Source organism: Phragmites australis, chromosome 8, assembly GCF_958298935.1.
Source record: "Phragmites australis chromosome 8, lpPhrAust1.1, whole genome shotgun sequence".
NCBI classification, from domain to species: domain Eukaryota; kingdom Viridiplantae; phylum Streptophyta; class Magnoliopsida; order Poales; family Poaceae; genus Phragmites; species Phragmites australis.
Genome location: NC_084928.1, coordinates 1,562,458 through 1,582,770, shown reverse-complemented (window position 1 = coordinate 1,582,770; position 20,313 = coordinate 1,562,458). Strand labels below are relative to the sequence as shown.

The following is a 20,313-nucleotide window of genomic DNA, read 5'->3' as shown; positions in this document are numbered from 1 at the left end:
ATCGCGTAAGATTTTAACAGCATCAAATGACCGCGACAAGGCGATAAAAGTACTTGTACATGTGGCACGAAGCTGTCGAAATCTCTACAATAATATTTCAACACGATGGGCAAAGCTAAGCTAATAGCGAAAAGCAATCCTTGGTGGTCTGCCTTCACATCTCCTTTTGGCTAAAAAAATCTCCACAAAACAGCTGGAGGGGCCAAAGGAAAACGCCTTTTGCCAAACTGTTTTCCTTTGTCACGACGCGAGAGAGACAACAATTTCCATCCAAATAACACGGTGAAAAGAAGAAAAAAAACTGGCATTCATTCGGTCGAGCATGGTGATGCGTGATCGGAAAGGAAATGATATCACACTTCACTGCACTAGAAAAATAAAGAGAGGTTTATAATAAGCTCTAGGTACAATGATAATACTTATATTCTCCTACCACGCTGTCCTTTTAATTTCTTTTATTCTTTTTTCTTTCTTACAGACAACAACTCGACCGCACTTTAACATCGTCAACAGCTCCCGGCCGTCCCTCTCGTATAGGGCCCTATCGTGAACCTTACATCGCTCTGTCTCCCTAGGAATTATTTACGTACGTACGTACACGTGCGTACGTGCAATACCGGCCATGCACTCGCGCGCGCGCGCACGCATGCATGTAGATCGAGTTAGTGGTGCGGCATGCATGCATGCATACGCCATGTCTCCGTTGATAATTATACGTTGTTCATCGTCAAGTCCGCGTGCAACGACGACACCGACCGCGCCAGGCTCCACAGGTCACCGTCGCCGGCGTGCGCGGAGGAGAAGGCGGCGGCACTGGGCTCGTCGAAGAAGGCCATGTTCTTGGACGCGTCGGAAAGGCCGTTGAGCTCGTACGCGGCGAGCCTGTCCAGCGTGTCCCAGTCGGCGATCCCCGACGCGTCGGCGTACTCGGCCGGGCTCGGCAGGAGACCACCGGCGTGCTCGAGGGGCGGAAGCTTCATGAACTTTCCATAAACGACGCTGGTCGGACACGCAGCAGCAGCAGTTGTCGCGGCAAGGTCGTCCAGCAGCGCAGGCTTGGTGTCCTGCGTGTTGCACGACCTGCCCATGTACTGGAGGATGTGGTCGAGCGCGTCGTCGCTGGCGGAGTGCAGCATCTGCGCCTTCACGTGGTCGCTGACGGTCACCGACGAGCAGTTGCTCGGGCTGCTCTCCATTGGGGCTGCCATCTTGGAGGCCGTGTGGCTTGTCACCGTGGCTGCCGCGGTCGCGGCGCTGCTCTGGCCGTGGTGCACGAGGCTCTTCTTCTTGAACACCCTGCAGATCACCCACCCTTCCTCCTGCGCCGCTTGGTCTCCGGCCGCGACACGCATCTGTACGTTCAGCAACCGTGGGATTAATTCGATTCGCATGAGAACAGAATAATCAAACGAATCAGTCGGTTACAGTATTTTAGTGACTTGTGTTTAGATAGACGCGGACTCTATTATGTCATGATGCATGGTTGGTTTTCCATAAAGGGTTAAAGGTGAACTACGAAGCATCCAAAGCTGGTAATAATTGCAGGACCATTTGCTCAGAACGAAAGAGCTACATGTACCACCTAATAAGCAGCCTAGAATCACAAGCAAGATTTCCCACGATCAGGGCCAGCTCAAAAGCTCCCCCTGCTAAGTTGACCTCCGGAATAGATCGAGATGGAACAGACTTGTCATACGCTGGTGTCTACGCGTGCAACTGTCCCGTACGTTGGTCCATGCATGCATCCATGTATATATGCTCCTATATATATCTAATCTACTACTCCTACACATGCATGCATGGTGAGTCCGACCGATTCTGTGGCTTTGACCTCAAAACGCCAGACTGCGCCTAACCTCCCTAGACCCCAGAGGCTTTTTATTGAAATAATTTTATTTTATTGAAAAAATACAAAAATAAGACCTAAAATTCGATATTTACATAAATACGTACATATCGGTATGCGGAGTGTCGACTAGAAACATGTCGGCACTCCGCGTATCGATATGTCATTTGTCCTGCATACGATATTCAAAGAAAATTTTTATAACATTTTAATATGATCTTAGATGAATATGATCTTTATATAAAAATCGTACCTACCAACAATATATGTAACTTCGTAATTAAACACTTTTCTATTTAAATCTATTTGGATACCCAAAACCAGCTATATAAATCCTAATCTAGTTTTTCATATATGATATTTATAACCATTTTTTGCGCATCTGAACCGATTCAAATAAAAAAAAATCTAATAAATTTTTCTAAGTCAGCCCTAGGCCTCAGTGATAGGTACCTATTTATACAAATATTAGATTTTAGATATTATTTTTATAATTTACAAAAATCGTCCCCAACCTAGCTGCTGCTCATTGTTCCTTGAAGAGCACTAAACCTACCCACCACTTGCCCTTTTGCGACAGCGAGTGAAAGCGCCATTCCCACTCGCAAAACATGCCCCATTTCCAACAAACAATGAGCTAGCCATCGACCCCTCCAATTCAAATGATTAAATCACACTACTACTCTCTCTCTTCCTCCTTTCAGTGTGTACAGTTGCATGTGCGCCTGCGTACGTAGCGTATATAATAGCTCGCTACTGCCGCCGGCGTGCATGCAACGTAGAGTACCTGGGAACCTGTGCATGTTTTGTACGTACTGCGGACGGCGGAGAGGGGTAGAAGGGGTCGGCGGCGACGGGGTGGGCTTCGTCGAGGCGGTACTCGTGCATGATCCAGTCGGACTTCTGGCCGTGCGGGGCGCGACCCTTGTAGAAGACGAGCGTCTTGCGCATGCCGATACGGCCGCCGGAGCTGCTGCTGGTGTAGTAGATGGCCTTGTCGCGGCCGGTGGCCTTCCAGAACCCGGCAGCCGTCGCGCGGTTCGTGCGCGTTCCCGTCGGGTATTTTTTATCCTTATGGCTGAAGAAGTACCAGTCGTTCTGCGGCCCCGATCCGATCCGGCACTTCTCTGCATATATGCACCCACAGCCGGCCATGTATGTACGTCGGTCAGATTCAGAATGTGCTGCTGGTAGCAAGCATTGTGCAATGATCGAGTGATGTACGTACGAACCTTGGATGTCCCATGGCTCGAGCTTGTTGAGATCGACATCGCGGATAACGTCGAGGTCGATGCTCTCCGAGGCCACCTTCTTCTTCAGGTAGTAGGTCAGGAGCTCCTCCTCCGTCGGGTGGAACCGGAACCCCGGCGGCACCACAGACTGACCGTTCACCGAGATGCTCATCTCGACCGATCGATCGATCACTGCAAGCGTTCTAAGCTAGCTGCAGCGGCCAAGGAGCAGTTCACTGAAAGGAGGAAGAGACTGTACCAGCTCAGCTACTACCGAGCTAGCTTGTGGTGTGTATCAGACTCAAACGTCGACTACCATCGACAAGGAAGGAAGGAGCAAAGGGAATTCAGCCGGTGATGGGGTACAAGGAAACAAGCTGCAATGGAGGTGGTTATATATAGCTACTGACACTGCCTAGCTAGTGGGATTAGTTTCGCGAGGCTAGAGAAGTGCCACCAACCTTGAGAGAGAGAGAGAAACCAAAAGTGCGGTCCCCGCCGGGGAAGAAACGGAGGGGAGAGAGGGAGGGCTACGAGGAGGCGCCATAGGCAGGGTGTCCAGAAGAGGGCCGGGAAAGGAGAAGGGGCAACATCCAGAGCCATGACCCACGACCTTAAAAATCTCTGGGAAAAGCACGGGCGATTGACGAAACCGCCTTCTCATCACGCCAGGGCCGGCCGGGGTAAAATCGAGTGGGCATGTCGGGCATGGCCAGCATAACCACCGCGGCAACTACTGCCACAACAATAACAGCATCGGCAACAGCAACGGAAAAAGGATATGCGCTGTCTTCTTTTCCAGCTATCTGCTTCTACAATAATATGTTTTACGAATATTAAAATTATTTTTGGTTGCATTTGATAGAGAAAAAGGTTACTCCATTAGAAGCCAGCTAGCTGCAAGCCAATAGCTTTTTGACTTACTCAGGAAAACGATAGACAAATGATATGAGCATGTGTGTGTGTGTGTTTTTTTTTTTTTTTTTTTGCAGCTGTTCAATTCTAGTGTACAATCTTATTGTTCAAATTTGTCTCCCCACTTCTTCCCTTCATGAGCAAAGACCACAAGATCGATGGAGACCGCAATCAATAGAAATAATTATCTTTGAAAGTAATTGCCCAGATTAGTTGACATATGAAAACTACATGTGCTGACTTTAGTTTCAATTATTTCTAGTTAATTAATTGACCAATTAATGATAATAAAAAAACAGAGACATATATAGTATCCTTGGAGTGATTCTATGCGTCCTTAATTTGATGCATAGTTTTTCTTTATAAGCTTTTATGGAAAATATATAATGAACTACTGGAGATATCCAGAAAATTGGAACGTGATTGTCTTAATTTGGACTTGAATTAGAGAGCATATTAAATGATGGATTGAATCCTCATTGCAATTCTTCTATGCTGACCTATTATGTACGTCAAAATAATATGTTAAAATTAACTAACACCAGTAGCATATATAAAAAATTGTTCCAACAATTCTTTTGACAAATTGGTATGCTTGCCCGTACGTGCATTTATATTTATTGTACCTATGACCAGTACTTAGACTGTCTTTCTTAATCATTATGCTCGTTGAAAGTATATTAGCTTGTATATCACAAATTAACAGACACACAACACGACGTATGTATGGCACTGAATTTCTTGTATTCAAAATTGAACGCTTGTTGGAATTCCACTAGAAAATTGTGAAGCGGTTTGTTACTTCCCTACGGATGTGTGTTGGATGGTTGTCTTGTATGCGTCCCTCATAGCCTAGGATCAAGTATTCATAGGTTTAAAACCGTCTTTGAACTTAGTTTCCCTTATAAATAGGATTAACCCTCTTTTTCTACAATAATATCAGCATTACTAGTATCATCTTTTTGAAAAGAAAAAAAAATAGTTGTTTGTGTGACTAGCTAGGTGACCGCTAGCTAGATACAATTGATGCGTCACTTGATTCTCTCACACTCGATATGGTCTATCCTTCTTCTTTCCTGTCATCCTCTTTCACCTTCCATGCTCTAGGTATGTTTATTTTTTGGATAATGAAAAAAGTTCTAACCTTTTACATCATATGATGCATACAACCATTATACACGTTCGTACTACTCCTTGCAAATAACTAGGCTCACGGATACTCACACCTCGCAGGCTTGCAGCCATCGTGGATATGATCGCCATAACCCTAGAACAAAGGGTCTCCCTAATCAACACGGGCGGGGAAGCCAGCGCGCAAATCCCCCAACAACCTCACTTCTTTTCCATTTGGGAAAGTTTTCTGCCTCCACCCCTGACTTTTCTTTTTTGGAAAGTTTTCCAAAAAAACTTTTCTGGTTGAAAAGTTTTAAGAAAAAAATTATCGAAAGAAGCTACTAAGAAAAAGTTTTTAAGAAAAAATTATTAAGAAAAAGTTTTCTATAGGCGGCGACTTGGGCTACTATGTGGGCCATGCATGGTGCGCGAGCTGAGCCACTCCAAACGCACGTGAAACAGGAATTTCGCAGAACACGGTGCTTGCAACCTCGTCAGAAGATATTTAAGCGCTCTTGCAAGATTCAATTTTGTGGCCATCTTGGTCCTACAAGGAGGCGTGACGTTGTCAAGATCTATTTTGCGTCATTGAAACTGGCCAAATCTTCAAGTTGAAAATTAGATTATGATTGTCGACTTTGAGTTGGAACTTGAAAATTTTCAATTGAAAGGTACGGTGTGCGAGAGGGAGGGGATTGATGAGTCGAAAGTTTGGGGGTTGTAAGGTTAAATTTGGAGGAAAAAAAAAATGGCAAAACATTTTGAGTTGGAAACTTTTACCGATTCGAATAGAATGTTTCTCATCAGAGGTCCAAGGTGGAGCTGTGAGCGGGTACGGTGGATGGAAAAGCGTCACCAATGTTTTTTTATCGATAAATAAAAATATAATTTATCAGATATACCAAATAAAATTCAAATAAAATCAAATAAAATAATAATAAATATGATTTTTTTTACTGGGTTCACCGGTAAATTGAATATATCAAATATACCAAGACAGAATTTTTCCCAGCTGTGTCACCATCCACTCAGCGTCCGTGCACCCAACCGGCCTCCTCTCTCGTCTCTTTCCCCTTTGCGCGCCATATCCTAGCCCGTTGCTTCCAGCAGAGATCATAGTGATGACACTGTTGCCACGCGCTCGCAAGTCATCACCGCGCGCCACCATGACGTGCACGTCGGCATGGCGGATCCAACCAACGTAGGCCGTCGGCCGCGGAGGCGGACACGCACGCACCAAGCTGTCGGGCGGGCATACTAGCTGCTTATTGCACTACATGAAAAATAGATATGGGTGACAGATCATACCCTTCATTGGTGATGGGTACGGACCTGTCACCCAGAATACGTCATTGATGACTAGTCATTGGTGATGGTAAGGACCTATCACCAATGAGGTTATCAGTGACGGGTCATAACCTCGACCCATCACCTTTGAACGTCTCCCATGTGCTTTGGTGGTAGACATTAGTGATGGATAATCTCTTCACCCGTCACTTATGTCTGCCACATATGTGCTGGGGGAATACTAAGTTACCCGTCACTTATATTTAACATATGTAACGGGTAAATATGTTACTCGTCACTTATGTTTATGTTGTCCTGCTAGATTGGTCTGCTTCTTAACTGCATCCTAGAGCGTAGCTAGGATTTGGCAGTCGTCTTCTCCCTGCAAACAACAACAATGCATCCAAATTCATAGCGACAAACACACTTATATAAGAACTCATTTCATCACAGAATCGCAAAGGTTACAAAGTTCTAATCTATTCATTACAGAATCACAAATGTTACAAAGTTCCGATCAACACATATTACACAAGACATCACAAACTAGGTATTCTATAATGGAACTCGCCGTATGGGCTGATGACTTCAGACACCATGAACTCGTTGATTCGTCGTCTAATCTTCAGGAGTGTATCATTGTTGAAAAAAAGAGCATCAAATCCCTAGTATAATTTGACATATAATCAATGTCATGTTACTATAGAATTAAACTAATTACTGAAATTAGTTACAAATCATCTCGTATTGAACTTACATCGGGGGATTTGAGATCCTTCATGCGGAGCATGAGGAGCATGTTCCACACAATATAGAATCCATAGGCATTGTCCGGTGATTGGTGGTGGCACTGCTGAATAGAAAATTTAGTGTTAGATCAAAAGGAAAAAATAGCAACAGAGAGCATTTGCTAATTTGTTAGGTAGCACTTACTACGAACCCGGTCTTATGTGTCAGTCTGCGGCTGTCTTTCTCGTTGTAGTCAGGTTGAGCTTGAAGGTACTTGTCAAAAGTCCTAAAAAAGATGGATCGATTAGGGAGCATTTAAATGTTAGAAAAGTTAAATATGTAAACTAAGTTAGGCAGAACTTATGCGTCGAGGAGTCCTTTTACAGCGCTGTAATCACGCTCTTCAAGTTTGCCTTTTCATCCTACTGGTCTTGACGAGTCGAGGTACCACACCAAGTTCCACTTGAGGCAAATAACCAGTAAGATCCAATGTCCATCGGTGTTGTGGGTGCCCAATAGGTAGTGCATTTTGAAATATTGTTGCATTGCTCTGGCCACTTGGTCCACAACGAAGTCGGGGTAAAGTTGGATAACCAATATTGTAATGGCCTTAGGGTCAAAAAAATGCGATGGAGTCTCTGTTCTTCTTTGTTTCTTTCATCAAGTGTCTGCAAATAAGAACACAATTAGATTCAACACTTAGTGGTATTAATTAATAAATATCCAGTTTTAAGGGACTTACAATGTGAAGATCCATAATAACGATACGTCCATGCCATCAAGACTGAAGAGATCGTATAAGTTATTGAAGCCCACAATGAAGTTGCCATCATCTTTACTTAAGAAGTGACATCGTTTGTATTGTACGATTATAGATGTGGTATTTAGACCTGTCACTAATGATTGGTCATTAGTGACTGTCGTAACATGACCCGTCACTGATGATAATAGTGATGAGTTAAGTTGTGACCTATCACTAATGACTAGGTAATCAGTGACCGGTTGTCCTAGGCCAGTCATTAGTGATGTGTCAAGTTGTGACCCATCACTAATGATAAAATCATCAGTGACAGATCCTCCTAGGCCAATCATTAGTGTCGGGTCAAAACTTGATCTGTCAGGTCGTGCTATGCCAGTCATTAGTGACGGATCAACTTGTAATCCATCACTAATGACCAACTCCAATCACTAATGATGGTATTCGCAAATATATTTTATTTTTATTATATTTTTATCTTATTTTTTCTCACCTCAGCAGCACTAGAATATGAACTATTGTACATTTTTGCTTAAGTTTGATGTAAGTTGTGGCGGCTATAGACACATTGATAGCGTTCTGAAAACGGTGCAGAAATTTCCAGGGCGAGAACTCAATCTTTAAAGCCCTTTTGGCCTCAAAAAATTCTTTGAACCTGACAAAGTAGGGGAGAAACGGATGTAACTTTTTTATAGATGTCCGTAGAGTTAAAAAAAAGTCGAAATCGGAGTTCGTATGCAAAAGTTATGCTCGTTTTACCAAATACACTCCGGTTCACCTATCAAATTATAACCCTCGACGAAATTTGGAAAAATCAACCATTAGTGATGGGTCACGGTTATGACCCATCATTAATGATTGAAAATCAGTGATGGGTTGATCATTAGTGACGCGATATGAGTGACAAGTATGGGACCTGTCATTAATGCCGGTTATCACCTGTCACTAATGACTTTTTTCATGTAGTGGTGGGAAATACACCTCAAGAATACATAGTCTCAAAGTATCTTCTTTATAGCTCCTCTAGCGAGTCTGGATTGAGCACCTTTTGTTCAATTTCATTGAAGAAAAAGCACAGGCTCAAGATAGCCTCGCGAACCTTTATTGAAAGGATGTTCCTAATAGCTACTGCAAGCAGTGATGTCATCATCACATGGCAATCATGGGATTTCATCATGATGAAATTCATTTTCAGCTCTTTCATCGAAACAAGTCTTGCAATATTGAATGAGTAACAGGAGGAAACTTTCACACTATGTAAAAACTCACATAATTCTTTTTTCTCCTTCCTGGAGAGAGTGATAGCTGTTGGAGCTCCGGCCTTAAACCCATTTCTTCAAGGTCAGCTCATGTGTCCTCATGATCCTTTCCTTTTTTCCTTCATTTGGAGCAATATACCGATCAAACTCTCATAGATATTCTTCTTTACATGCATATTGTCGATAGAGTGGCGAACATCTAATTTTTTTCAATACTCTAGCTCGAACAATATTGATTTATTGTTCCACATTCCTAACTATTTATCATCCTTAGTGGATTGTTTTCGCTTGCTATGGACAATATTGATATTCTTAACCTGATTGTGGACATCTTCCTCACTAAAATGCTTCGGAGGTAACTCTTTCTCCCTTGTGGCATCAAACTGCTTGTCCATGTTTCGTTACGGGTGCTTCCTGGGAAGGAAACGTCGATGCCGTATGTGCACTATTTTTTTTTTTTGAGTTGTTCAACCTCAAACTGCATATGTCATCTAAGCAATGGGAGCAGGCTTCACCTTTTCTTTGCTCTGACTTGATAAGTTACGAAGTACTGGCAGATCATTGATGGTGATGAACAACATAGCATGCAAGGTAAAATACTTTTGCTTATACTGATCCCAAACCTAGACGCCTTCTGACCAAAGTTTCTTAAGATCATCGAGTAAAGGCCTGAGGTACACATCGATATCGTTGCCATGTTGTTTCGGTCCTGATATCAAGATTGACAACATAATGTATTTCCGTTTGTTACAAAGCCAGAGTGGAAGGTTGTAGATCGATAATACAACAGGCCAGATGAGGTATTCATATTACCGAATCGATTCATGCCATCTGTGCTCATAGCAAACCTAATATTTCTCAATTCTTCGGCGAATCAACCAAATATGGAATCAATGATTCGCCACTGAGAAAAATCCGTCAGGTATCATATCATTGCGTCATTCTTACGACTTTTCTTATACCAATGCACCAATTGAACCTCCTTTTGTTGGCAAACAGATGCTTGAGACGGGAATTATAGGAAAACACCATACCACCTTCCTAGGACCACTTTTACTTTTCTTGCTTCCGTCCCCATCAGCATCATCATTCTACGCTTATATCGATAGGTTCCACACATGGGGCATTTATCCAGCTCTGCATACTCTCCACGAAACAAGATACAATCCTGCTTACATATATGTATTTTTTTCTATTTCCAGTTCTAAAGGATAAATTATCTTCTTTGCGTTATAGATAGCCTCGGGCACCAAGTTCCCCTCCAGTAGCATGTCTCGTAGCAGATCCAGCCATACTTCAAAACTTTTATCAGTTCAACCATGGGTTGCCTTCAGCTGTAGAAGCTTTAGGTTCCTAAATATCTACATGTACTTCTCCTTATAGTTGGGACAAAGGGGCGTCTTGGAATCCTGCACAAATTCCTGGAATTTAGCAAACTCATCATTGTTATACTCGCCGTGCTACTCGACATCCCTCACCATTTGATCCACATTCTCCACAAAATCCTCGAGATCATTATCATTCAAATATAATATGTCCTCGTCGCTGAGATCATGATCCATTTCACCGGGTGTAAGTCCATGATCCACATTGTCGGTATGGTAGGCCTGATTCATCTCTCCCTCATTAAGGCCTTTCTCGCTATGTTTGTTCAACATGTATAATTCTCTTTTAAATCCACGCATGACTAAGTGTGCATGGATATTGTCTGGTTTCAAAAATTTCTTTCATTGTTGCAGTCGTGACATGGACAATATATTGTCGTTTTACCACGATCTTTCATATCCGCTAAGGCAGCACTCATGAAATGCTTCACCCCGCTCAAGTACTCCGGACAAGTTCGGGTCTCAGGGTATATCCAACTTCTATCCGTCATCTACAATTAATGTAAAAATATTCATTCTTCATTAACAATTGCCTTAATTTCGTGGTTAAGCATGCGATTAAAAATTTCCTACAAAGACACTAGATTTGTGGCATCTCGCGATAGATGGGGCAAACCTAGTATCAAATCTAATATAAATACAACTCATTTGTACTAAGATTTTTGGGTAAAGATGCAAAATGACCGATTACAACTCAAATCACAACAAATTTATCAAATAAGGATTAGAGGAGGAGGAAAGGAGGAGATGTAAATCTTGAAAGACCTAGCACCAATTCAAACTTCAAATCAACAAGATATTAGAAAATCTCTAGCGGGTCTAGTGAAAATCATTAGCACTTTACGGGTGGAACTGTTAAGTAAGTGTTCGACCGCACAGTAGCTGGCCAGGTCTTCAAACAGATCTAAATAATAAGTGACGGGTGATAATAATACCCATCACTTATTATTTGTTATAAGTGACGGATCATATTACGATCTGTCACTTATGACTAGTTCAAAGAGATCCATCATCTTTACTCAAGCCATAAGTGACGAGTTGTAACATGACCCGCCACTTATGACTGGTGTATGGAGACCCGTCACTTATGACTAAGTCATAAGTGATGAATTTAGTCATTACTCATCACTAATATTATAGGTGACGAGTAATATTATAACCCGTCACCTATTAACTATTATTTGTGATGGATAAATATCCGATCCCAATCTAAAACGATATAAACAACGGATCGTGTAATGACTTATCACTTATTTTATGTGTTTTTCATGTAGTGCTGTTAGGTCACCATTTAGACGCGTACCGTTTGTTTTGAGGAGCATGGCCTACACCACATCACCACTACTGGTGTACGTCTCGATCCAACGCTTTGATTTAATTGGCACACAAAATAAATAAATAACATACCGTCTTGCGACTTACCAGCCTTGATGGTGATATGGTTGTAAAATTCAGCTTAAGATTAGTGCAGGGCTGGAGTCCCCTGCCGGCTTAAACTCTATTAAAGATTAGAGGTAGAGAACGAGAAAAAAGGGGAAGATTAGAGGCAGAGAATGAGGAGGAAGGCTAAGAAAACGAGGAAGACGAGGTAAAGATAGGGAAGGAAGAAGAGCCCCTACTCATAGGGGTGGAAATGGATGGCTGTGTATCCAAATTATCCGATATCCGTATCCGTTAAAACACGAATATAGATATCCGTATCCGTATTCTTTTTTGAAATGGATACTAAAATGGATACATCCGAATTCGTTTTCGAGATTTAGATTCAAATGTGGATATCCGAATTCGAGATATATCCGATTCGTATCCGTATCTACCAACCAGGGAACCAAATTTTGCTTAAGTTTTAGAAATTTTAGAGGTAAGCGAAATTCCGGCCCAATCAAATTGGAACAAATTTCAGTCATATTTGATCAAATTTCAGTCAAATTTAATCAAATTCTAGTCAAATTTGGCCAAAAGTTTAAATTTTCGACAATAATTTCGAACCAAATTTCTAAAATTCTATCCCAATCAAATTACAACAAATTTTAGTCAAGTTTTACCAAATTTTATCAAATTTTATCAAAAATTTAAATTCCAGACATGAATTTCGAAGATCGAGTAGATATCTGAATGTGAATTCGAATTCAGACTATCCATTTTGTATTCACATCCGAGAGTATCTGAATCTGTATTCGTATTTAGATTAAAATATAGTAAATCGTATTATCCGAATTCGATTCCGTTTCCACCCTACTAGGTGACATACGTGGTAGGATAGGTTTTACTAGTGTAGTATATAATCTGTCGATTTGACATCGCTTCTTCCAAAAAGGTAAGGATTCCATCGATCGTCTCGGCTACCGGCCGGTGGATTCCGACCGATCGATTGACGCGTAAAGTGACCCCATTCCGCAGTATTTTACTGATCCAGTTGCATTCTCCTATCCATCTACCGGCTGTTCGTAGTCGGCACGTTGGAATGGTCGGCAGAGCTCAAGTACGTACACTCCTGACATGCACTGACAGTGGTGCACAAGAGCTTCGCAAGAATCGTACAGAAAAGCTGTTGGAAGAAATTCTTCTGGCATTCGGAACAGGCCCTACCAATGCAGGTTAAAAACTGGAGCGATCGAAAAGCTCTGGATATTGTCTCATCAACTCAACGGGGAAAAGGATACGAGACAGAGTCAAAGTTCAGTGTGAATCGTTTGCAAATTGACTAATAAAGATTGTTAGATAGACAGTTGAAGATCCATGGAGATTTCCGGTTACCGACGGTAGCTGCGGCTGGGCCAGCTAGCTGGATCCCAGAAACGAACACAGCAGCATCTGTATTCTGAAAGCAACTCGGCATCACCAGGCAGGTTGGCACATCGACACCGGTCGGCTTCCTGCTGCAGATTCGATTCGGCAAAACACATACGTATTGTGCCGACTGCTAGATTTATAGGGGCGGAGTACTATAATAATTCTCAATAAATTTTAAAGATTTATACTGTGAAGAGATGATCTATGATGAGATCTATTTTCTATTATTATCATATTATTAATAGAGATGAAGATGCGACTTTTCTCCTTATATATAATGACTCCACCTCATTGGTTGAAAAAAATAAATAGATGGTTAATTGAGAGTAACCCTTAAATTAAGAATGCTCTCATTACGTGAGTCTATATAAGAGTTAGGGTTTTACCTCTTTCTCTTTTAGTTGCGCTGTGTTGTAGTCTACTTCATCCTGGTGTTGGCGTGCACCGGCAATCAAGAGAGCAGGTCTTCGAAACTCTCGCTCTTGAGATCCTGCACCGAGAGAAGGAGAATAAGTTTTTGAGAAGCACTTTGCATGACTGCTCAAGTTCTTTACCATGGCTCGTCTTCTTGGTCGCTTGAGCATCGCCCGCTGTCATTATCTACTAATTCGGTGCATCATCAGTAGGATCGATCGTGTCATTAACATGGTGCAACCAGCATCTTCAACAACATTCACAATGTAGGACCAGTACGTAAAAATCATGTTACTCGTACTTTATTTCCTACGGTTCCTAATTTCTAGTATAGTAGATCTAGGTATAAGTAGTGCTTTCATATACATGATTAGATTATGCTCTGCTAATATGAATATGTTAGTTTATCCGTTTACGCTTATGAATTATTATGAATTAAATTAAACCTAAAAATATCATATATTTCAACAATCTAAAAATCTTATTGTAGGCACTTAGGTTTATCAATGGCTAGATTTGTTGATGCATTAAGGTCAGACAAGTTTCTGTTGTGCACTTTAAAAGATGGCAAGTCAAAGTCACTATGTGGCTGACAGCTATGAATACCTATTGGGTGGCTAATGGAAAGCCGAAAGAAATCCTACTACTGAACAGGAAAAGACGTTCACGGATGCTAATATATTATTTGTAGGATGCATTCTTAGCATTCTTAGTGATCATCTTTGTAATGTGTACATACACATACAGAGCGCGAAGGAGCTGTAGGATACACTGAATGTTAAATTTGGTGGTATATCATGAAGCAGTATCATGACTACAAGACGGTTGAAAATCGCTCTGTAGTCGAGCAGGCTCATGAGGTTCAGTGCATCGTGAAGAAACTTGAACTCCTCAGGATCAATGTACCCGATAAGTTTGTGGCTAGAAGCGTAGTTGCCAAGTTACCTCCTTCGTGGAGAAACTTTATCACTGATTTAAAACATAAGAGATAAGAAATTACTGTTGAGAGTTTGATCGTGTCTCTTAATGTTGAGGAGAAAACTCGTGTTAAGGATGTGAGTCTAAAAGGAGGCGAGGGATAGACTAACGTCAATATGGTGTAAAAACCCTTTCACAACAAGAACAAAGAGAAATATAATAAGCCAAATAAAACTACCACCTTCAAGAAGAAGAAGATGAACAAAACAAAACTACCTTGCTTTGTGTGCGGTGAGATTAGGCACTTCGCCAAGGATTGTCCAGACCGCAAGGGAATAAAGGCTCCATAAAAGCAGAACTCATAGACTGCTAATGTGGTGACCATTTGCGAAGCTGGAAACAGAGTTGTAATGATGTGAATTTACCTTCAGTATTTCAGTCTACTAATTGGTGGATTGATACATGGGCCAATGTTAATATGTGTGCTGATATCTCAATATTCTCTTCTTATCAGGTCGCATAGGATTCCTTCGTCCTAATGGAGAATGGGTCACATACTTCTATTTGTAGTGTTGCATAGTAGATTTGAAGTTTACTTCGCGAATGACCGTGTAATTGAGGAATGTGCATCATGTCCCTACAATAAACAAGAATCTAGTTAGCGGATTCCTTCTCTATAGAGATGGGTTTAACGTGGTATCCGAGTCCAATAAAATAGTTGTGTCAAAGTATGGATAATTTATTGGTAAAGACTATGAGTGCGGATGTTTATTCCATTTTTTCCTTTCTGATTTCAGCAATAAGTCTGTGAACCATATTTGTGGCAATGTTAATGATGATGCTAGTGTTTGGCATTCGCAATTAGGTCATTTAAATTTTGGTTCTATGACTCAACTTCCAAGCATAAGTTTAATTTAAAATATTTCTATAGTCAAAGATTCTAAGTGCCATAGTTGCGTGCAATCAAAATAATCTCGTAAGCCTCACAATGCAGTTGAAAAGAGAAATTTGGCACTTCTAGAACCAATACATTCAGATCTGTGTGAAATTAATGGTGTGTTAACAAAGGGTAGAAAGAAGTACTTCATGATGTTAATTGATGATGCGATTAGATTTTGCTATATATACTTGTTAAAAATGAAAGATGAGGCTCGAGATCACTCTAGAATCTATAAAGCAGAAGTTGAGAATCAACTAGAGAGAAAGATCAAAAGAATTAGGTCGGTTCATGGTGGTGAGTATTTCTCTAGTAACTTCGACTTATTCTGTGAGAAATATGGGATTATTCACGAGAGCACCTCCTTATTCACCTCAATCAAACGGGGTTGCTAAAAGGAAGAACCGTACACTGATTGACTTGGTTAATGTCACATTGTAGGATTATCTAAGACAGAGTGGGGGAGGCTCTGTTAATTTCGTGGCATGTCCTGAATAGAGTTCCTCTCAAGGATAAGAAGAAAACCCCATATAAAAAATGGGAAGGGAGAAAATCATCACTTTCTTATTTGTGCACTTGTGGATGCTCGGCAAAAGTCGATGTACCAATAACTAAAAAGCGCAAGCTAAGACCTAAAACAGTGTGTCTTTCTGGGATATGTTCATCAGATTATTGCTTATAGGTTTTTAGTGGTTAAATTTGGGGTACCTGACGTACATGTTAATACAATGATGGAGTCTCATGATGCAACATTTTTTTAGCACATATTTTCTATGAAAGATTTAGATAGCAAGTCTAGAATAGAATATCTTCTGAGGTAATTCTTGAACCCACTCTACCTATTGAAATTATTAAACAAATACATGAGCAAGATTCTGAGAAGGATGACAGTGATGCTCCTAAGAGGAGTAAGAGACAAATGAATGCAAAGTCTTTTGGTGATGATTTCATTGTGTACCTTATGGATAACACTTCCAAGTCTATTTCAAAATCATCTACATCTTCAGATGCAGACTACTAGAATAAGGCTATTCGGAGTAAAATGGATTTCATCCTCGCAAACAAGACTTAGGAGGTCATAGAACGACCCTATGGGTGCAAACCTGTGGGTTGCAAGTGAGTGTTCAAGAAGAAGCTTAAACCTGATGATACTATTGAAAAGTATAAGGCTCAGCTTATGGCCAAGCATTATACCCAAAAGGAAGGCGGAACTTCTTTGACACTTATTCACGTGTTGCGAGATCTACTACTATCCAAGTACTACTTTTCTTAGCTGCCTCACATGGTCTTATCATTCATCAGATGGACGTTAAGATAACTTTCCTTAATGGAGAGTTAGATGAGAAAATTTATATGAAATAGCCTGATAAGTTTGTAGAAAAAGATCAAGAAGGCATGATGTGTAAGTTGTTGAAGTCCTTCTATGATCTTAAAGCTCCTAAGCAATGGCATGAGAAGTTCAATAAAACTTTAACATCTACAGGCTTTTCGATCAATGAGGCAGATAAATATATGTATTATCATCATGGTGGGGGTGAGGGAGTTATAATGTGCTTGTATGTTGATGACATATTAATATTTGGGGCAAACATTAATGTGGTTAATGAGGTCAAATCTTTCTTATCTCAAAGCTTTGATATGAAAGATCTAGATGAGGCTGATGTAATCTTAAACATCAAGTTAATCAAAGGAAAGAATGAGATTACTATTACATAATCCTATTATGTTGAGAAGGTCTTAAGCCGCTTTGGCTATAAGGACAACAAACCTTCTCTAACACCTTATAATACCAGTGTGATACTTCGAAAGAAAAAGAAAAGTGACAAGGACCAACTGAGATACTCTCAGATTATTAGATCACTCATATACTTAGCTGATGCTACAAGGCCTGACATCTCATGTGTTGTGAGTAAATTGAGTCGGTTTACTCTAACCCAGGCGATGAACATTGGTGTGCATTTGAGCGAGTCATGCACTATTTGCTTGGTACTATGAGTTATGATCTTCACTATTCTGGGTACTCATCGGTACTAAAAGGTTATAGTGATTCTAATTAGACATCTGATACTGATGTGATTTATGGCACAAGTGGATATGTATTCACTCTAGGTGGTGCTACTATCTCATGGAGATCTTGCAAATAGACCATCTTGATGAGATCAACTATGTTCTATGTGTTATTCAACTTAATAGTCTCCACTAAAATACTAGTATATCAAACAACAATGAAAAATTGATAATTCTCTATAGGACTTTGAGATCTTGTGGTGGATTGTTAGAATTATAGGGCGGAGCCCATCTAATAATTCTCAATAAATCTCAAAGACCCATATTATGGAGAGGCGGCCCATGATAAGATCCACCATCTATTGGTACCGTATTGCTAATGGAAGTGGAGGTGGAGGTTTTCTCTCTATATATATGCAAGGATCCCCACTTCATTGGGTGAAAAAATAAATAGACTGCTAATTGAGAGTAGCCCTAAATTAGGAATACTCTTATTATGTGAGTCTGTATAAGAGTTAGAGTGTTACCTTTTTCTCTTTTTGTTGCGTTGTCGATGTAGTCTACTCCATCCCAGTGTCGGTATGCACCGAAAATAGGGAGACCAAGTCTACGAAACCCTCTCTCTTGAGATCCTACACCGTGAGAGGGTGAATAAGATTTTTTGGAAGCGCTCCGCATGACTGCTCAAGTTCTTCACCACACCTCGTCTTTCTAGTCTCTTGGGCGCCGCTCGCTGTCATCGTCAACAAATTCGGTACATCATCAGCAAGATCGATTGTGCCATCAACATGGTGCAACCAACATCTTCAGCAACCTCCATAACGCAGGAACAGTACGTAAAAATCATGTTACTCATACTTTATTTCCTGTAATTTCTAATTTCGAGTATAATAGATCTAGGTATATATATATAGTGCTTTCATATACATGACTAGATTATGCTCTGATAATATAAGCACGTTAGTTTATCAGTTTACGCTCATAAATTATTTATGGATTAAAATTAAACCTAAAAGTATCATATATTCCTGCCGTTATTTGGTTAAATTTTTAATGTTGATTTTCTTCATGGGCCAACCGGTTTCCTTCCCTTTGTCAGCCCCTTCTGGTCTTTTGGCTAAGCCCGTGAGGAGCTCACTACATGAGAGTGTGCCAGTGCTAGGATTGGGATTAGGGGCGTTTTTTTGGGATGAACTCAAGCTGGGATCAGGCGGCTCTTGAGCAACGGCGGTGGTTGAGTGGCACTCGAATCTTCCAGGCTCATGTGCTGATCCGTGAGCTGGTCGGGCTCGATGTTAGCCGCTGGTTCCGATTTAGACGGTGGGGAGTCTTGGAGCTGCCCAAGGATTGGGGAGACCTAGCTGGATTCAGTTGGGGGGCCGGCAATCCTGGGCGTGTGTGCTTGAGGTGAGACCTTCCTATATCTATCTCAGTTACTCCTCTCGGTTGGCAATAGAAAAGAAGTGACAACTCTCCTGTGTTGATTTGCTCTTGGTCTAGGCGTGTGCTTGAACACCGGGCCTCTCTCCTGCTCGAGTGTGAGAAATACTGGAGGGATCATCTGTGGTGGTGATTGCCGGAGCTGTGACTCCCAGGTTCGCTCACACGTGCCGAACGCAGTGTAATTGGCTTTGTATCACCGATCTCCTTCATTCCGCCGGCAATGGCGGGTGCTAGGTTTTCTGGGATAGCGGCTAGTGAGTTGTGCTTAACCTCTGTTCGTCACGCCTTTGAGCAATTTTCTCTGTGAGTTTCTATCTCTTTTTGAACTAAACAGTATGGTAGATCAAGTCTGATTGCTCGATGATGAAGACTTAAACTGATAGTGTACTAGAGTGTTGAGTACAATAGAGAGAACTTGATTAATCCTCTAATTTAGCGGTTGTTCTAGGCAGTGCTTGAGTTTTTTGGTCTGAGATCTTTTGATTTGACCTTGTATACTGAGTTGTGTCATTCTATGGTATACTTTGTGCACTGTTGATTAATTTACATCCCTGGACTGCTATTGCACTGATGGAGCTGTTAATTACTTACTCTCTTTATTTTGCTGGTCTGCAGTTCAGCTAGTTCAGATTGCCTAGTTCGGTTTCAATTCTATAACTCTAAATTCTATTCAGCACTATCCAAGGACACTTGATTTAATTCAGAGGATAATATATCATGTTCTGACTCTAGTTATGATCTTAGAATCTAGTCCACTTGTGATGCATTCAGTGATAAGTTTGGGGGCGGAACCTAGTTGTTTTGAAGCCAACTATAGCTTAGTCTGAGAGCAATATTTTTATTCTACTATTGTTCGGTTTTGTTCACATGATGAATGATCTTTCTGCTATTGCTTAGGTAGTTTATTCCTTCAAGATCATGTATTTAGAATATGTACTGTTATGCTTTTGTTATACTCTTAATATCGCATATTCCTCGAGAATTCCAACAGCGATTGCTAGCGACCAAACATGCGCTTTTTCGCCGTCACGGTATATCTGTCCCGGAGCAAGGAATGTCTCGCCATCCTCCATCTACCCGGCGTCACCGTACGCCGACGATCGTGCGCCGTGACGACGGTTTACGTGATCTCGAGGAACGGAACCCCCCAGTCTCGCTAGCTTCTCCAGATGCCCCGGCGACGACGAGCACACATGCACCGCTTCAGTACTTGGTTCTAGACGGCAACACGATATGATCTCTCTCTCTCTCTCTCTCTCTCTCTCTCTGAACTCTGAA

The 20,313-nt window shown here is 41.3% G+C and overlaps 1 protein-coding gene across 1 annotated transcript; it reads right to left on the bottom strand.

Moving 5' to 3' along the window:
* Positions 1 to 364: 364 nt before the first annotated feature.
* LOC133926173 (NAC domain-containing protein 66-like) lies at positions 365 to 3,759 on the bottom strand. Its single transcript, XM_062371966.1, has 3 exons — positions 3,079 to 3,759; positions 2,663 to 2,973; positions 365 to 1,352 (listed from the first exon to the last, which is right to left on the bottom strand). Exons 1-3 carry the CDS (start codon positions 3,248 to 3,250, stop codon positions 711 to 713), a joined length of 1,125 nt encoding a protein of 374 aa, XP_062227950.1. The 5' UTR covers positions 3,251 to 3,759; the 3' UTR covers positions 365 to 710.
* Between the last annotated feature and the right edge of the window lie 16,554 nt (positions 3,760 to 20,313).

What these genes read in the sequence shown, in the direction of transcription:
- LOC133926173 (XM_062371966.1), bottom strand. Translation starts at nt 3,250, where the DNA reads ATGAGCATCTCGGTGAACGGTCAGTCTGTGGTGCCGCCGGGGTTCCGG. An exon ending in CGAGCCATGGGACATCCAAG is followed by an intron (nt 2,974 to 3,078) that starts GTTCGTACGTAC and finishes GCATATATGCAG; the next exon opens with AGAAGTGCCGGATCGGATCG. An exon ending in ACCCCTCTCCGCCGTCCGCA is followed by an intron (nt 1,353 to 2,662) that starts GTACGTACAAAA and finishes CTGAACGTACAG; the next exon opens with ATGCGTGTCGCGGCCGGAGA.